The 18,582-nt window shown below is 52.9% G+C and overlaps 6 protein-coding genes across 6 annotated transcripts; 3 read left to right on the top strand and 3 right to left on the bottom strand.

Moving 5' to 3' along the window:
- Positions 1-2,380: 2,380 nt before the first annotated feature.
- Positions 2,381-3,946, top strand: AYL99_11759 (hypothetical protein; the record flags this gene model as incomplete). The annotated part of the gene is made up of 1 exon (XM_018843264.1): positions 2,381-3,946. One exon carries the CDS (start codon positions 2,381-2,383, stop codon positions 3,944-3,946), a length of 1,566 nt encoding a protein of 521 aa, XP_018687366.1.
- Positions 3,947-5,299: 1,353 nt separating this feature from the next.
- On the bottom strand, positions 5,300-5,809 carry AYL99_11758 (hypothetical protein; the record flags this gene model as incomplete). Its single annotated transcript, XM_018843263.1, has 1 exon — positions 5,300-5,809. One exon carries the CDS (start codon positions 5,807-5,809, stop codon positions 5,300-5,302), a length of 510 nt encoding a protein of 169 aa, XP_018687365.1.
- Positions 5,810-6,928: 1,119 nt separating this feature from the next.
- AYL99_11757 (hypothetical protein) lies at positions 6,929-7,978 on the bottom strand (the record flags this gene model as incomplete). The annotated part of the gene is made up of 2 exons (XM_018843262.1): positions 6,929-6,959; positions 7,029-7,978. 2 exons carry the CDS (start codon positions 7,976-7,978, stop codon positions 6,929-6,931), a joined length of 981 nt encoding a protein of 326 aa, XP_018687364.1.
- A 432-nt stretch (positions 7,979-8,410) lies between these two features.
- On the bottom strand, positions 8,411-9,423 carry AYL99_11756 (hypothetical protein; the record flags this gene model as incomplete). Its single annotated transcript, XM_018843261.1, has 2 exons — positions 8,411-8,788; positions 8,842-9,423. 2 exons carry the CDS (start codon positions 9,421-9,423, stop codon positions 8,411-8,413), a joined length of 960 nt encoding a protein of 319 aa, XP_018687363.1.
- A 1,413-nt stretch (positions 9,424-10,836) lies between these two features.
- AYL99_11755 (hypothetical protein) lies at positions 10,837-11,094 on the top strand (the record flags this gene model as incomplete). The annotated part of the gene is made up of 2 exons (XM_018843260.1): positions 10,837-11,013; positions 11,077-11,094. 2 exons carry the CDS (start codon positions 10,837-10,839, stop codon positions 11,092-11,094), a joined length of 195 nt encoding a protein of 64 aa, XP_018687362.1.
- Positions 11,095-15,185: 4,091 nt separating this feature from the next.
- Positions 15,186-18,259, top strand: AYL99_11754 (hypothetical protein; the record flags this gene model as incomplete). The annotated part of the gene is made up of 5 exons (XM_018843259.1): positions 15,186-15,259; positions 15,317-16,090; positions 16,154-16,657; positions 16,725-18,213; positions 18,254-18,259. 5 exons carry the CDS (start codon positions 15,186-15,188, stop codon positions 18,257-18,259), a joined length of 2,847 nt encoding a protein of 948 aa, XP_018687361.1.
- Positions 18,260-18,582: the final 323 nt, after the last annotated feature.

The following is an 18,582-nucleotide window of genomic DNA, read 5'->3' as shown; positions in this document are numbered from 1 at the left end:
TGCCCATGTCTAGAGTCGCGATTGACGTTGGAAAAAGGTCCGAGCATGTCACTGTAGAGCTTTGGCTTAGCCCGCCCTCAACGCGGGGCGTCCGGGCGCCTATTTTTCTGCTACAGACAGCCCACAGCAAACTCGAGACATGGTCGAGGGGTCTCTTACAACTGTACCCTTGGGGTGATTTCAAGGCGCAGACGGCGATCGGCGAGCTGAATGCTAAAGTCGGCTCACTCTCCGGGCGGTACTTGATCTCGAATTAGTGAGACACACCAAGCAGGAGGGTGACGTGGAGATGGTCAAGGCCAGCTCATTGACCAAGCGGTAACACAATCTCTCGTCCCTCCTCGTCGCATGAGGCTGCAAACCCGATTGCCCTTGGGAGGGCCAAGGTCCGAATCCGTAAGACAAGAGAGGACTCGACATACGTGAGCTCACCCGCAGCCTTATAAAGACTGAGCACTTTGAGGACGGCAACATGTACTGGTATCCCGCTTGGTAGCTCTGGGCCGCCCTCGTCTAGCAAGCTCATAGGCAATCCCCCTGTTTCTCAGGTGTATCCTTTTCGTTGCTGTGACGATTAAAGGGGCCCGTGTGAAGATGGGGTGCCGGGTGCTGGTAGGGCAATTGGTAGTCCATCATATCAGGGGTGTTTGTGGTAGAGTTTCATGGAGGATTGCACTGCGAGCGATATCAGTGTGGTGAAAGGGCATTGTTCAAATTGGTAAATTCGCGCCGGGCGTACGACTTCCATCAGTACGACCTGCGGCTATTTATGCGGCCTTTCTTTCTCGTATGGTGCTTGTAGATCTGCCATTCCATGCCGAAGTCTTTCGTCCCTCCCAAGATTGTCTCAATGAGTTTCACGTGCTGCCTCAACGTCCTCGTAGGTCTCCGAATTGTTTTCCTTGTGGATATTTTGATCATTCGTCCTTTTCCGCCAACCTGGATCTGAGTCTTCGGCCTTTGATTGCGCCCTGGGGAGTCGCGAGCCTACCAGTACCGACGTAACTGTGCAGCTCTCGATTGAGATCGGGTTGAGATTGCCGTTGCAATCCAAGACACGCTTGAAGGTGGATATTCGAGTGCAGCGACCGAGTTCTGCCGTATTCTCAATGATCTCGTTCTGGGTGTCGAAGATCCGGGTAATCCTCCTGTTGCTCCCCTCTGTCTTCTTCCGGCCACGCCAGTCTTGTGGCAAATCGTGTCATGGAGGTATTTTGGGGGTAGTCTCGGGAACAGTTGTTAGGAGGTCACAGCAGGCTGAGGGTAACCCTGAGTTAGATGATCTTCATCACCGCATTCGGGGGAAGATACCTACTCACCATTTGAGCAATCACTCGCCAGTGAGCTTTCATCACTGCAGATGGTGCAAGTCATCATCCGGGGCAAGATCTCTGATGACTTGGTTCGTGTGAAGACAAATTCTGTCCGACTGCACCCTTCTGAGTCAATGTGCACACAAAGAGCCCTCCGACTGTCTTTATCCTCAATCCAAAATCTGACGGTTCAAGCCTATACCTTGTGACCTTCTCTTGTAACGCACTGGCCCTTGCAAAGGATAGGGGGGCGGACCTCCAGACGAGGGTGATGATCCTGCCTCTTAGCGGGCTCACAGGTGGACAGATAGTACGAAACTCACGCCCTGGCTCTATGTAAGAACTGGATGTTCTCCACAAGACCTTACCGTGGTGTCACGATTCACAGACTCTTCTTCCTAAGTGATTTCGGACTGGTGCCAAACCATCTCATTCCATCGTTTTCTCTCTTCGTGGAACAACGAATACTAGTACAAAGGATCAGCCTAAAGAGCTGCAGGGTTGACACTCAACATGGTTTACAGATGATGCTGCTCACATCTTCTCCAGCGCCAAAGGAATAGGCGACAGCTTTCAAAGGCCATCCGCTGGAACGGGCCAAGGACCGCTTCTTGCGGTTCGGGTTGGGTGGACACTTGATTTTACACAGGCCGCTGATTGTGCCTGTGCGTACGTGTGAACGTGTGCTCGTAAGAATACGGCGTTTGTCACAGATTCACAGGACACGAGGAGTGGAATAAGGAAACACAAGGCAATGAACGAAGGTAGAAGGGGACGCAGACAAACAGCACCGGGAAGACGGGCTTGATAACGGCGGCGCAGGCTGCGCTACTGAAACTGCGCAAGTGCCACTCCTGCGCGCCTAACTGCCTACGTCAGTATTCAAAAAAAAAGGGTGCGGACCTCTGAGAGCTGCGGCATTTCTCGCCTATCTTTCTTCCACGCCCATCTTTTCTTTCACACCTATCTTCATCCTCATCTTCACATCGCAGAACATTCTTTGCCTCCTTACACAACTATTGTCAGAATCTTGCGTGTGTTGCTGTCACGACTTCCACCTGCCAGCCATGCGTGCCACGGCGACCAGCGACATTCTCCCTGATGATGTCTTGGTTGAAATCTCAAGAGTCCTCGCAGTTCAGTGCCAGGAGAGTCTCTCCAACCTCTCGCGCTGTAGCAAACACCTGCATCATATCACCACACCATATCTGTACCGAGATGTACGTCTATCTCGCGTCCAAGCTGTACCGCTCTTTTTCCAAGCGCTGTGTTACCACCCGGATCGGGCACATCGCATTCGGTCACTGAACGTTACCGGGGAGAATTACCCTACCGAATCCGAGAATTTAATGCCTAACCTCGATGTCGGTGAAATTTTCACCCACATTAGCCATAGCGTCCCTATTAGGCAGTTTATGGAATATCTCCAAGCACCGATCGACCCAGTGTGGCATTATACTAACCGGTATGAATTGGGGGATCAAGGTTTCTGGCTGGCGCTTCTAGTCCTACAGCTCCCGGGATTAAGAGAAATCACAGTGGAACTAAATCGAAACGCTTTCGACTTTGAGGTTCTCTTCAGATGGGCTGCTATGAATACGGACGGTCGAAACTTCTTTCCTTCTCTGACGACGGTGAAAATCGACGTTAACCGGAACCAGCCGTGGGCGGGAGTGGAATTGGTTCCATTGCTTAACGTACCGTCCTTGAGAAACGTTACGCTAGTGAGAGTTCACAGGCTTAATTATTTAGGTCAGTCGGTCGTGTCGCAAATCCGAAGTCTAGATCTGGATGAGAGCTTGACATATAGCGGCGACGTGTTACGTTTACTTGAAGGTTGCTCTCATCTTCAGACCCTGCGAATAAGACAACCTCCATCGCTTCGCCATAGAGAAGGTCTCGAGTACGACATCTTGAGAGTCCTATCGGATACTGCTGCTACCTCTCTTGAAGACCTTGACTATTACGGGTGTGGTCTGTCTAGAGACCACCAGGTGGTTAACATGGCCGACTTTATCAACTTGAAGAAGCTCAAGATAGCTTCACCAATGATCTTACCGCGACCGACTGAAGGACCAGGTTCCGCTGGAGCACCAGGCTCAAGTGGAGAGTCAGATTCAGGTTGTGGTCTTCTTCCACTACGCAATATTCGCGAGCTTACTCTCTACATTTCGAGTGACTGGGGCCCGCTTGAGCCGGTCTGGCCGGCTGTGGTAGATCTCATCACAACTAAAAGGCTCCCGCCGACGCTTATGACGCTGTACCTCCAATGGCTTCCTGACCATGTTGTGGTGAGGGAAGAAATGACGGGCCTGAAGACCGTGGTACAAGCGGCTCATAAATGTGGCTTGAGACTACACTTGATCGAAGAAGACGTCTGGTGGCCTGGCTCTACAAGAGAAATCGTGGTGTCGGAGGATGCAGATGTGGAGGACTTAGGTCCGATGTATGCAGATATGGAGGACCTAGGTGCGATGTATGCAGATGTGGAAGACCTAGGTGCGATGGATTTAGATACGGAGCAACAATCAGTCGGGGAAATAAGACAAGGGATCTTGGGTCGGTTGTGGGAAACAGGGAGACGGTGGATGGCTGTGTGTTTCAAGAGACTCAAGTCATTGTGGGAAGTGTGAGTTTGCGACGACTGCGTTGTGCAGCGGAGAGACACATTTGTCGGCGGTTTCGTGATTTTCATTCGGATGAGAACCAAAAAGGGGAAGGAAACCACAACGGAGCTCTCAGCAAGGCGGCCCCCTGCTTCTATTTGATTGTGGTAGCTCGGTGCGAGAACATCATAGTTGAATGGACACTGCTGTCGAAGCGCGAGAAACCGTCTCACTCCGCCTTCAGAGTCGGCTGGGCGTGTCTATCCGCAGATCTCGCCGTGAATTCCCCATGACATGATCAACGGCCGAGAGAAATAGGAGTGAAAGGGGCGTGAAGGGATGTTGAACAGCGCTAGGCAGGTCGGCTAAGGGGACTGTGCAAGGCAGGGCAAATCCGGATGCGGTTTGTTTCGCAAATGAAGACATGAACTTCAACTCTGCTCAGTCAGGAAATGGTTTCCCTCCCAGGGATAAATGCATTTTCCTTCTTCCACCACGCGGAAAACTTTCATTGTCCACTAACTTCCAAACAATCAAAGCGTACCAACGCCTCTCATCTCAGAGAAGACCGCCATTGTTTGAAAGATCAAAAATCAAGTTGGGCTTCATGTCTGATATGGACGTGTCTGACATCGTGGGCCCATTCCTCTTTTCTAGGAGCCATCAGAGGACGTTCCTTTGATCGGACCATCATTGTTGTGAAAAGCGTTGCCGCGTGCGACTGACGGACGGGCCAGTCAGTGCGGGCTCCGTGTTGAGGAAGCTGGATAGTACCTCAAGCACATAAAGATGATATGGGTCGAGTGATTCCTGTGCCCTCCTCATGAAGCGGACGATGAAACCGCCCAAGCTGTGGGATGTAAATGTGGTAAGCAAGAGAAGGCCTGAGTATGCAAGTCCACATCGACAAAGGACAAATTCTAACATGATCGTCCGTACGGATGAGGTCGAGTAAGACATATGAACTGTCATTGAGAGACGACTCTTGTCCCATGTCCTCTCTTCAACCTTTGCGTGCGTATTGTTCTATGTTGCAGTTATATCACACTGGGCATTATATTCGTTATGACTAAAGAACCCTTGTGAATGTGGCCAACCTCCGATGCGCCAGGAGCCGTTGATCCAGGGCTGATATTGCAGATCGGAGGACAGGCCACGGCTCGAAATTGCCCAGCATGGCAGTGTGGATTGACGAGAGCTCGGAAAAACATAGAGTATGATGATAAAGTGTGAGTTCGACATGTTGCGCATTGCAGAGGCCGTCCTCTTTGTCTCCCGCACTGTCCGAGTCGAGTCCTAAGCAGTCTCTCAACAAGCTCTGCTGGCCTCGCCACCCCCGAGCTATCACCTCTTTCGAAGGGCATCGCTTGGACTGCTCGCTCAGTCCCAGTCTTCTTGACCCGGTTCCGCCTGGAATACATGACGACGCCACTTCAGCAACATCCTGTCCTGCACAAGCGCCACCCAGCACAATATCTCGACGACACACTTGGCGAACTGGACTTGTCGACTCCTCGCGCGATCTTCCACCCCGCTGCCACCCAGGAGCCGGAATGCAAGACCGATGAGCCAGGATCCATAGACGCACCAGACCACCGCAATCAGCAGCTTCAACCACCACAACGCCCGTCTCGTCCGTACCAAAGTGATAGTGGCCGTTGCCTCTTCGTGTGGCGTGTCCCCTGCCGGGAGAGTACGCTCTTTTTCATTGATCGCAACGTCGCTGCCTCCATGTTCTTCTGCAGCAGCTGGGCCGTGCTGCGCCCCTACTGCCTGTCCGTGCTTTTCTGCGCCGGCAATCGGCTGTTTCCTCACGCTCTCGTCCGAGTCCCCGCGGACGGCGGACATCTTCGCTGGGTAGGATTCGTCAAGCGCGTCGGGCGGGGGCATCGTATTGGATGGTGAAGAAGTGGCTGCCTGGGCTCGGAGCCGTGCACGTATTACTAGGGTCGCGCACTCGTCAGCACGAATCAGCACTCGTTTAGGTCTTCAACTCACGTTAGAGGAAGGAGGATAAATGGTGCGATGTTGTCCAGGGATGGGACTGTATCACATATCTTGGACAGAGGAAAAGAATGAGGCTCCGTTGCAGATGAGTTGAGGAGACGAGCCTGTGTATGGATGAGGTGGAAATGGACTCAGATCCAATTCCAACACCAAGGCTGCGATTTTAGTCCGAATTGAACGGATCACTCACCGTCAGATCGCCGGTGTCAGATCTCCTGAGTTGTACTGGCGAAGTGCTATAGATAGAATTTTGGTATATCTCACCAATTCGCATTTTCTACACTCGGGCTCCACCTCAACCTCGGCTAATTCTATCTTGACGCCGGCACCAGAATCCCGTCACAAGTAAATCAATCAGAAGACTTGCATCGTACTGAGAGGGTCGGGGACGACAACCCTGAAGGGTTTCATGGTTAAGATCCAGAATGAATGTCCCCATCCTCTCCGTCTGTGAAAGGTTTATTGTGAGGTCAATGGTTGCTTGCCTTCCGGAAGCGCCGGTGCGGGACGGGAATCAGCAAAGGGCAGGCGGTACGATAGAGGGTCGGGTAAGTATTGGGGCATCGCTTGTGGGACATGTCGCGCCCCGCAACTGTGATAGTTGTGATCTCTGCCGCCCCTGGGGACATCTGTTTGTGGGCGCTTCCGGATGACAACTAGGGCACTCAGAATGGGTGTGCACAAGGATCCTGGATGCTTTTGCAAACTCATTCTGTCGAGTCCACTGCCGCTTAATTTCCAATGAGATCAAATGGACAATCCGAAACGCCTACTCCCACAAAGCCAACAACTATCAGATATCCGAAACTTTTATCTATTTGCCATTGCTGGCAGCGCGGTTGTGTGCGTTAAACCAAGGGGTGCGTAACACCCCCTTTCCTTCTAAACTGATGACTGATGACCGTCATGACATTTCTAAAAGAAAACAATGGAAGGTCAAATGAAGCTTCACTTGTTTAACGTGAACCTTCCTTCCCCCCAATGAAGCAGGTCCAGTTTCCTTCACCATGGCTTCTGGGCATACACGACGACTCTATTGGAATGGTTAGCACGTGGCCAGAAGACAAAGCCGGGAAATCCAAAAGAGCTAGCGAGCACTTACACCGGCCAGTATGCATGAATGCCCGTTTTTCCAATGTCCTTTTCGACTCCTTCGAGCTGCTCCTGCACGGCCGAGACGGGGCGCTCCAGATACTGGGTGAAGAGTCGCAGAGACCATGCTTCGAGTCCACGTAGGGTATTCTCATGCTGATAGGTCCCCAACAACTTCAGGGACTTGAACTTGGGCCACTTGTTCTGGGGCAACTTGAAGACAACCTTGTGAACGTCCGTGAAGCCGACCGAGTGGAGTCGGTGTTCGTATTCCTCGGCGATATCGGGATTGCGGCCTGCTGCTCTCAGTGCCGTATGGTAGTCCTTAATCCATGTGTGGTAGGAGCCGCCCTCAGGAATCGTGCCATCGTCGGACCTTGGTAGCACAATGTCCTGCATTTCGAACCAGCCCCCGGGCGTCAAATTGTCCCACACTTGTTGAAAGAGTGCGTTGGAGGGCGACGTGATGGAGGTCCATATCTCCCGGGCACAGACAAAGTCAAATTGGTGGTTAAACTCCCATGTCTCCTTATAGTTGAAAATCTCGAAGGAGCAGTTCGGCGGCACCCAGTTAGGCTGAATCGGGCTTAGATCAACTCCCCGAACGATTGATTCCGGATGCAAGTCTGCGAAATCGATGGCCCATATCCCCGTGCCGGTACCAAGGTCCAGGACGTGGTCTGGGCGTGAGATGGGAGCAAGATATAGTCGACTACCCAATAGCCTAGTGAACATGGCATGTTGCAAATCCAGTCTCTGCTGCTCTTCTTCGTCGTTGGGGAATAGATAGGCACCATCGCAATAGGAGTGGTACGTTCGGCCGTTCTCGGAGAGAGACGCCGTCACACTGTCAGACAGTGAAGAGCAAGTAGAGTCAACAACGTCGTCTCCAATCGCCGAGTCGTCGTCGGAGTCGTCTACTAGCAGCGTTGGATTTGGGTTTGGATATGGGAAGGCCATTGTCTTGGAGTACGGAATCTGTGTATCAAATTGAAATTGGAAAGAGTCCAGGCCGATAACCCCGGTGCGATTTGAAGGGCGTAGCTCAGACCAAGAGAGGAGAGGGACGCAGAGGAGAATGGAGAGAAGAAGGCACAGAGGAGTTCAGAAAGGGATGCGGAGGAGAGGAGGAGAGGAGTAATGTGCCGGGACCTCCTTGCATCTGTAACCTCAATCCCTCCCAAGCTATCCCTAGCGACCAGGCAACATCATCGTCCTGGCGGCCAGCTGGGTTTCATCGCGCCGTTGTCGAAGGGGAGATGGATGATGGAATTGATACAGCTATCGCTGCAAGGGAGGGGGTAGGCACCTGAAAGATGCATGCGCAATAATCCCAAAATGCCAACATTCCGCCTCTCCCTTGCACAACCGGCCCCCATCATCATCATCACATCACATGCTAGGCGGCAGCAAGCTTCCTTGCTGGTCAGGAAGCTGTCCTTGTCGGTTTGGGTCTACGAGCCCTGGGTGACAATCGGGTTGGCAGCGGACAGCAGCCCTCACCCGCCCGGCGAAGAACGGGGTAGCGACCAAGAGGGCCTTGGTGTAGTAGAAGAACTGCGACACCCGGGCGTCGAACGATGCGTTCGAATCATTCGCCTGGCTCACCTGGGCCCACGCCAGGAGGGCGAGGTAGTAGTAGATATGACCAACAGTGCTGCACTTGTACAGAACCCGAGTGTAGTGCTCCCGGGCTAGTTTGCCAGGGCTGTTCACTAACTCGGCTGACGCTGAGAGTGATAGCTCTACGCAGCGTTCGTGTGTCAGTCTCTGTCAACGCATCTATAGACCAGAGCAGGGGCAACTTGCCCCTATCGACTCACATCTCCTATCCATTTAGCCCACTTCTCGTCGAGCCTCGGGACCGCCGTTTCCAGCGAACATAGCATTCTGTACGCGTGGAGGATGAACGCCGTCATAAATTCCAAAGATTGGGAGTTGTAGGCGTAGGAGTGCGAGGAAGGAATGAATAGCGTGCTTGAACATTCCCTTCGGCATGTAAGCTTGGTGGCGAGCCCCCGCACCTCTGGCGATGCCATGGGAACCTGCGATGCCATCAGGAAGTCCTGGTGCTTGCTTATCAGTGTGCAGTGGAAATCCATGCGAATCTCCAACTGCTCCGCGCTGAATTCGTCGCCTTTCCTCTCCCAGATTTGGTTGCCCACCTTCGTGTACCGGGTGCAGTCATCCAGCCGCCTGAATTCGGGGAGGGGGTCGGCTGGGTCCCTTCCGCTGTTGATTCCCAATATTTTGCTCTGCTTGGTCTTGTCTGCCGTGATCAACAAGTCTCGCGATGGCTGGTCGATCAGGTCGTCGCAGGTGTCGAGTGGCTTCTTGCGGCGCATCACCTTCTCACGACCCTTGTCGCCGAAGGCCGCCGCCGTGTAGCTGAATGCCGACCCCATGGAACTATGTCCGGAGAGCTATCCAGGTGCATGCGCGTGCGAGTGTGTGAGGATGTGATTCCGAGTCGAATAGCCGTTGGCCAGAGAGGAGAGCAGCCTTGGGCAATGTTTCTAGCCTGTGCTCAAAATCAGCAAACATAGTCACCCTCATAAGGGTAATATGGAAAAACAGCATTTCTTGTGATATGTTGGGCCTCACGTAACTCTGGATCATGTTCCTGGGCGGCCCCCTACTCTTTTTGAGGTTTGTAGGCCACGAGGTTGTGTATTTTGAATCGCTGAGACTTCCTATTCCAATCACCTCTTCGCCCCATTTCCGTGTCCATGTCACATTCAATCGAGGGAGCCGAATGTAGGTCCCGTCCCCAGGTATGGTCGTGTGTGAGGCAGATGAGCTGCTGTGGCCGAAGGATGCGATGGACAGGCCTTTGACCAGCATTATGTACAGGTCTGACGCGCTAGTGTCCGGGCCGCAGCGCTCAGGCCTCTCAAAGCCACCAACATACGGTCAATTGATGATCCATGGACCAGGCGCAGGTTTCGTCTTCCCGTTGTAGTCTACTCATACGTTGGTAGCACTCAGGCTCTGGAGCCAGGAAGGTCTGAAGATGCAGCGGCGCCTAGATTGTCTCCTAATCATGGCACATTTGATAGGAAGAAAGACTAGCACCTCCGGGAATATATGTAGAGGGCTACTGAGTTGGCCGCTGAGTGACATGAGGTGCATCAAAAATGTCATTTGCAGAAGTTATTGGTCTCAAGGGGCTGGAGGCATCAGGGTGGTGTCTTGTTGGCATTCCTGATCATGATCCAGTCTGCATATGGTGGGAAAGTGTAAGTACGAAGTGCCCTTTCAATTGTCTATAATGGATGAAGCTGTCCTATCAACAAATATACAACAATGATTCCAAGCTGCAGGTCTCTGTACCTACATCCTACCGACCTCGCCCTACGTCCCGGTACGTTCATCTCCTTCACAAGTGACGGTCCCACGGTCCCCTTTCACCAAGCCTTTTGAGAGCTCCAACTTCATAGGCCAACTGCCACACACCGTCCGCTGACGGGTAAGCGAAGCCGGTGCAAGAGAAGGGCCATAACAATGCTAGAAATCGTATCGGCATATTGAGCCTGATTGTGGGAAGCATGGGGTATAGGTGTCGAATATCGGTGACAACATACCCTGTGTGGCAGCACATCTCGGATGATGGGCTCGAAGAAAGTATGAGAGTACAACTCGATTCTCCTGTCGACCTGTAACACACTTGACAAAACATGGCCGGTGTCGTCCACGGAGAGTCCAATCCGCCACTTCCATCGCCACTTCCAAACCTCTTTGCCCAAGGCAGAGCTCAAGATACCTTCCCAACACCACATCGAACAAATCGTCGTCCGCAGCATCTCTCTCTGCCCGCCATGCCCGAGTCAACCCCCAGGCAGGAGGTCATCAGGGGTCTCGCGAACACCTCCGGTGAGAACATTTGCAATATGGTGATGGCTGGAACGTCCTCCAAGTTGAAGCGTCGGCAGAACAAGGTCGAAAGGGAGGCTAGTGGAAAGATGGAGAGGGAGACTGAGGAGCAGAATGGCAAGGTATTTCGCTTCATCACACGTTTTGAACATCGAATCTTTGGCTGCTGACTATTCTCACCGCAGGGCTCTATTTCTTACTGAACTTTCGGCCTGTTGACATTCGTCCCCACTGCCTGCTTTCCAACAAATCCCACACGCAGCCATCCTTGAGCCGACTACACCAGATATAACCGGGTGCCGTGGTTTGAACAGAGAAGTTTACTTATCCCTTCACACCCTGTCTTCAGCCTTGGGTCTTTTCTCGCCTCTTTCGATCTCAAATCGACCATGCATAGGCGTGCTCTTCTCGCCTCACACTCTCCTGTGCCTTCTCAGCAGCCAACTGCTACACCCTCAGCCAGAATTGCCTTTGACGAAAGTTGTCATATCCTCAACCTCGCGCAGACTGGTTATTAGAGTGACGCTATCGGAGCCGTGCACAAATAGTGGGAATGGGAAATGAGTTTGAACATTTCATAAAGACTCGCTTTGCGGCAGGGTGAAGAATATAAGCCGAGCTGTGATGGCTGCAATATTAGGGGGAAAGCCGCTTTTTCCAATGAGGGAGTTTGGTTAGCCTGCCTTGCACAAATAGCTCAGGTTGAGACGAACAGGGAGTGAGAACTTTACAGTGGAGTTCGAGGTCCTTAAGCTGCAGGAAGACCTACCTTCCCGCCTGCAGTGCCCACGGTAGTAGCACTGCCGCTGACAACAAAACTCGGCCTCAGCCTGAGCGCATTCATCATGATGAACCTCTTTGCGAGCAGTAATTCGGAGCGCTTGTGGCAGGAGATGTCTGGCAAGAGGCTCATAGAAACCGAAATCCGAGTCAAGGACCTCGAGGGCGACCACAACCTTGATTCACTCCGCTCAGGGTTAGAATACTGGGAATATCTGCCTCATCAAGACAATTTGATTGAAGTCTGCATGGACAACACAAAGAAAAGCCCTTCGATTGCTCGATACACTGCGTGATTTGATGCGCAAAGTCGGCGACCAGACATCCGCAAACAGTCCATTCATGCTCTTCACAGAGAGCGCCTGCTTGAGCAATATCAGCGTTGGGAGCCGGTACGACATGCCCAATGTGAGCCTGTGTAGCCTCGAGTGGCCCTGTCTGCAATCTCGATAAACTGACCGGGTCGTCCTGGTGGCCACTTGACTCTCGGCTGGGCCTTGATCAATTCGAGCTCAAGGCAGAACAACGCTCCATGGCGATCCTTGGCCGATGCCCGGGGCGTTTAAAGATCAACAAAGCGCATGCAGGACTACCAGAATGGATGACCTCACGCCATCGTCGTTAAAGTGGTCTTAGAAGTTGGCGGCCTGATTCCACATCCTGCTCTGCCGGCCCGAGCAACTAGGCCAATACCCACGATTCACAGGGGAAGTAGGATGGACTGACTGCGACGCTGCATGATGCCGATGAGTTGAGCGCGTACGAGCTCTTCAGCGCGGTGTAGAACAAAGATCTCGCTGTCAATCCTCGGGCTGACGAAGATAGATTCAAACCAAATAGTTTCTTTGCCTGCCTCTGTTCATGTGAGGCAGGAAGAGGTTGGGTATGATAGTTATGCGGCGGGTTTCGCATGCATGTGCGTGCACAATAGTTGAAAGGAACGGCGCTGTGAACGGTCACAAAATGTGCGGGCGCTCCCGAGGGATGGAAGACGTAACCTGGCTTGTGTGAGACGCAAGGGAGGGGGTTCTCTGCAAAGAATGAGAGAGGGAACAGGTACCAGACACTTTTCTATCACTAAAGAGCGACACGGTAAGTCCCCGTGCAGCACCTTGTTCCCTGTGATGGTTATTACTTGGCTCAGACACAAGCAAAAGCAGAAGCCGGTACAATGAACCACTACTGAGACATCGAATGTATATAATGGGTCTCGTAGCCTCAGCCATCAGTTTGCACATGAGACCATAAACAATGAGATATATATGTGCCAGAACAGTGTTGGAGCCATGTTGAATGGCCCGCAGCCTCAGCCTCAGCCTTCATTCCGATCCACAAATTCCCTGTTTGATGTTGTTCAGCCACTCATGAAAGATCTCACTGCAACACGTCAGTTTTGCGTCTTTTGTTGGACCTATATGTGCCTGTGGTGGCCTGGTCTGCGATCGGCACATTTTTCTTTTTGCTCGGCATCCTTGCGTCTCTGACAGCTTGGTCTGCGCTCGGCACATTTTTCTTTTTGCTCGGCATCCTTGCGTCTCTGACAGCTTGGTCTGCGCTCGGCACATTTTTCTTTTTGCTCGGCATCCTTGCGTCTCTGACAGCTTGGTCTGCGCTTGGCGTGTTGGCGTCTGCGATGGTTTGGTCTGCGTACCCCCCGGATCGGAAAACGAATCTCAAAGGCCTGCCACGCTGCAAACCGGAATCAGAACCAGAGCTGATCGATTCACTTGGACAGTCATCAACGTCGTCCTCTTCGGTATCCATGTGGCTGTTAGCACTTTCCATTCCTCCTATAGTTGTAAAGTGTTGGGGTGCCGTGCGCATAGTTGATCCGGGTGCAGTTTGTCTGGGTGGAGGTGAGCTCCCAGGAGGTGAAATGCGGCGTGGTGCTGTGATACTTGCACTTGGACTGCTTGCCACTGTGCCTGCTACAGGAGGAGCACTCGGTGCCGGAGCCCGAGCGCCTTGAACCTCATCTTCATCATCCGAAATGATCACCGGACACGCCGCGGAGCTCCCTGACAGGGCTTGAGCAAGTGAGAGGCGCGCTTGTCGGCATGTCATGGGAGCTATCTTTGGTGAGAAAGATCGGACAAAGAACACGGATCAACCCGATCCCTTCGGCACCAGTCCTATTTGGGATCAGATCTCTCGACAGCAATGCCACTTGGGGTATTCAGATAGCCCTTCGTACTGCAATATAATCAATTCGTTGCCGGTGGAGGCTGTTCAGATCGATTCGATCTGTGACCGTGATATGGATGAAGAAAGGAAGGAAGGAAGAGCCAGAGGCGAAGAGGACTCAGTCGCTGCCGAGACAGATTAGATGGCGATATGAGCAGTTCTTTCTCAGTCACGGCTGAGAAGGGAGAAATCGGTGAGGCGAAGGGTACTCCGTCGCTAGTTGAGATGGGAGAAGAAGTTCGCAAGGTAAAGCAGTTGTCGATCGCCAGCCGAGATTGAGAAAGAGACTGGCGATATGAAGAGGGCTCGGTCGCTGGCTAAAACTGAGGAATGTTCTGGTTCAGGAGCCGGAAGAGGTTAGCGCTAGTCAAGTCCAGGTGAACTGGCTGTGACTGCTTTGAGAGAATCTCTCGCTCACCGTTTTATCCTTTTATCCTGTTGAGCGAAGCGAAGCAGTATATAACAGGCAACTTTGTCGAAAAGGCCGCGGATATGATTGGTCCGGAAGTACAAGCATCCGATTGGCTGTTTTTGGTAGTGTCAGCCTGTCGCGTTTGTCTTTGCGGATTCTAAATGCGCTGCCAGAGGTTCTTTGTCTTCTTTGCACCAACCCCAAGCTCCAGGTACTCCAGGTAACATTCCAGTAGGGTTCCCCCCACCTCCTCGCCCCTCCTACCCCCAATCTCAGCGGTAGCCATCTCCATTCTGCCCATAAAAGCCCCCGAGGCGTAACGCAACATACTGTCGACAGTTGGCTTTTATCTTTCTTTGGGCACAGCATGACCCGGGCCTTTCCCTTACAACAGGAGACACACGCCCAAAGCACGCAAAGAGCCGGCTTGCAGCACCTACATTTCTATTCCAGGAACATGGTCGCTCTGCACACTTCTCTCGGCACTTCTGCCAGTGCCGACATTTCGGAGGGGTTGGGTGATGCCTAACTCCCCGGGTGTCTCACAGAGCCTCAAGAGCGAATTGCTCCAAGAAAGGGGGAAACGGCCATGCTGCTCTAATGGGTGAGGAACATTGACAGCTGCCACCCATCGCGCTTGCACTGGCACGGCCTTCACCACCAAATTCCACTCAGTGAATTTGCAAACGCCACCACAAAGGAAATGGCATTGCACTTGCATCATCCACCCTTCACTTTCCAACATGGCGAACAGAAATCCACGCTGGCAGCAACAACAGCACTGAATTCCTCCGTGTCCCTATTATTCGGCATGCTTGACTTCCCTTCCTCCTCTCACTCTTGTCTCGTTCACTGTATTCGCTCTCTATCTGCTCCTCAGCGTTCCTGCAGTGCAGTCAGCTTTTCCATTGATTCACCATGGACATCGGTCCGGGGTACAGCCCCCGATCACCCTCAAGGAGTCCTGATACCGTTGTGTGCGGTCGACCTAGGTGATAAAACTTTCAATCCTGAGAGCCTCACCTTGACTATGATGCTGATAGAAGTAGTGTCGCGGCGTTCCAGTCCTCCCCATGCACTCTTTCTCTGCGCCACGGGAGGAATCAAGAGGAGACCAAGGGGCACAAGAACAGAGACATAGCCAGAGGGAAGACGTTTGACGGGATTGTCGACAAGATTGACCCACTAACGGGACACTGGAACATGGATTTCGGATACTTGAACAATTGGAGAAACCCCTTTTCTATTTCCCCTCAAGACAGAGACGATGGCCTAGAACTCTGCATGGCTTTGTTCAGCCGATGGGAAGCCGCCACGACGCCCACATCGCCCTCAAAACAGGACCCGGAAAGAATGATACGAGAGCGAAGGTTCGGGCATATCACGCCAGACGGGGTGATTCGCGAAGTCAGGGCCATCTATGGAAGGCTGGTTCAGGCTGAAGTCACATGTATGGGCATGGTCACCAAACTGTCCTCATCACGGTCCCCCATCAGCCACGAAGAGTGGCGGTCTCTCATCGCCGCTCACAAAGGCCTGTTGAACCTGCATCACGACTTCTTCCTGGCATCATATCACCCCAATGCGTCGGTGGCACTCCATGACAAAGTACGAGAGTATGACATGCCTGAAAGAATGTGGAGTCATGGTCTGTGGGAATTCGTCCAGCTCATACGAAATCGCCTGTGGGAGAGCCCGGACAATATTCACATCATGATTCCTTACCTCAACTTCGTTCGCGCTATGCTGGATGCACTCGACAACGACATCCCGCCCCTGAGAACAACTTGGGCTCAGTGCAAAGCGGAGCTAGCCCGCTATATGTGAGTGGAGGGACTGCCCTGACGACGACATGGCTCAGCCGATGGCACTAATATACCATTCAGGTCCCTGATGCAGTTTGACGACCCTGAACTCCGCCAGCGTTTCCAGTGTGTGGCCTTCGAAGAGTACAGCAGGAAAGCAGACGCCGAACCGTCGTCTGGCATCAGTTACTTTCAACTGGGCTCTATGCCGGGCGTCGAGACGTATCACGATATGATTGATAGATTTGTGGTCCGGATTTCTAACATGACCAAGGCGCTCGTTGTCCAATATCCGTGCGATGTGGCTCGGGTCGCACTGATCACCGTGAGCCCCGAACTGGCTGCGGCGAACCCAGACGGCGAATGTCGGCACTTTCCACTCGCACTCAGTCATCTGCTTCGCGCTCGGCAGTCACCCTGGATGAGAGATCAGAATGGTGACAAACAAAGCACCCGGCAGCACCTTGACGCCTTCACCGAGGAGCTCAAAAAGCTCGATGACGCCGCGGATATTCGGGAAGTCTCCGATAGTGGACATCAGGCGACAGGACAGGCTTCAGGCGCGGAGAGCCTGCTTTATCCCAGGTTGGTGTCGCCCATACTCTTTCATGCATGTGATCACGCGGGATCTATAATAACCAATTGATACTAGCGCTGAGCTCGCCATGCTTCTCTGCCACATCTTGGTGCTGACAGAACTGACTGTGGAGTATGACCATCTGTACATGGCGGTCTGGGCTCCTGACTGGGCCACGTGTGCGTACCGCGAGGAAATTCAACGTCTCAGGGTAGCTGGGCAAGAAATCTACGACCCAGAGATGCTCGGGGCTCGGCTTGTCTCCACCGTGGTCCGCAAGATTTTGAAGCGCGCTGATACGACCGACGTGAAACTGTGGGAGTTCATCCACATCCTCATGGTCTTCATGCGCAGCCTTCAGACACGACCGCATCAGCGGTACCGGCTCCTCTGGGCATTTCATAGGGATCTGCTCTCCCCGTTTCTGACCATGCTTCTCCGTGACGCCGAGAGGAGAGGCGACGGGGATTTCTGGGAGTTGGCGCGGTCCAAGTTCCCTGTCACGCGCTTGACGCTCAATGGGAATGAGGGAGAACGCGAGGCATGCTACACCGTGACGTTGCGAGAAGACTTCCTTCTACGGGGACACTTCTTTGCGAGAGAGGCGATGCAGACCCAATGGTCCGGCGCGAACGGCACGCCATCGTCAGAGACTGAAGAAGAGAATATCCTAGCAGCGGAGCCTCTCAACTCTGCCTTAGATGTAGCTGAGACGGCCGAGGAAGCTCGACTAGCAGCACTCCAGCAGCTCCAAGAAGCGGAGAGGGTAGCAGCCCTCCGTCGTGATCCCCATCTGTTCCCCACAAACTGGTTTGCAGATTCTAAATACGACTTTGAGGAGAGATGCACTCGACAGAGGTATGTGCAAGACGTTGAGATGGTGTGGCAGCGACAGCAGCGAATATTGTGGTTGGCCGCCAGCGACATGAGGAGATTGTGGTCAGCGGAGGAGCGGGCCTTCGAGCCAGAGCCGTTGTTCTACCCATCGACCGACGAGAGCGGATGCATCTCCTTCAATGTGCCTTGGGCCGAGTCCGATCCATCTTCTCTGGGCGGCAAAGAGATGCCTGAAGTCGTTCAACGTCGCGTCGACACCAAGTCCATCAGCGTCGTTTATGCCCATCCCTCTGTCAAGCTACGAGTTCAGGTATGTGAGGAGAAGTGGAGGGACCATGCGGAAAGAAGCCGCCTTCTTCATTTGGAAGCGAAGATGCGAGACGGCGAAAGCAAGGCTGAAGAAGGGAAGCAGCAGCAGCAATCTCAGCGGCCAAGCGTTGCCGAAAGAATTTGGAACCGTGCTGCAGCACTCAGTGAGTCCGCTGACAAAGAGGTAGAGAACGTCCGAGTCGTCGTGCCTACGGAAACAGAGAGCCAACCCAGCGCCGCGCGGAGACGAGGGCCTCCGCAGCTCGACGGACCGCCTGATGATCACGCTGTCGTCGATAGCGGCCGAAAACGCCCGGCGACCGTCGCAATAGTTAGAGGCTGGCACGTCAGTAACAACACCGTGGCACTGAACAGACAGGCGCTTGACAGGCTCCTGAGCATGGACAAGGGGGAAATAGTGAGGCTAACCTTGGGAATGACTGACGCAGACGACACAGAGGTAGACAATAATGGGTGGGAGCACCGGAGCAACGAAAGCATTCCAGATGGTGATAAGACGTCGATTTGGCAGACAAAGGGGCCTGTGATTCCGGTGCTTCTGAGGCACTAAATTCCACAAATGGTAGTCGACTCACGCCACGGTTGTGTTTCTGGTGGTGCTGGGAAGGCAAAGAGGGTTTCTGGAGATCTCGAAGTTGACCGGATTAGTCACGAAGCGATCATAGAGCAAGGGTCATCAGTCTCATATTGACACGCACATCACTTACGACGAGAATCATCATTATCAGAACAGTCCCTTTCTCACATCAAATTAAACCCATCATCT

This window comes from Fonsecaea erecta (assembly GCF_001651985.1).
Source record: "Fonsecaea erecta strain CBS 125763 chromosome Unknown Scaff16, whole genome shotgun sequence".
Taxonomy (NCBI): domain Eukaryota; kingdom Fungi; phylum Ascomycota; class Eurotiomycetes; order Chaetothyriales; family Herpotrichiellaceae; genus Fonsecaea; species Fonsecaea erecta.
Note: the sequence above shows the minus strand (reverse complement) of the source record. Positions and strands in the feature narration are given on the sequence as shown.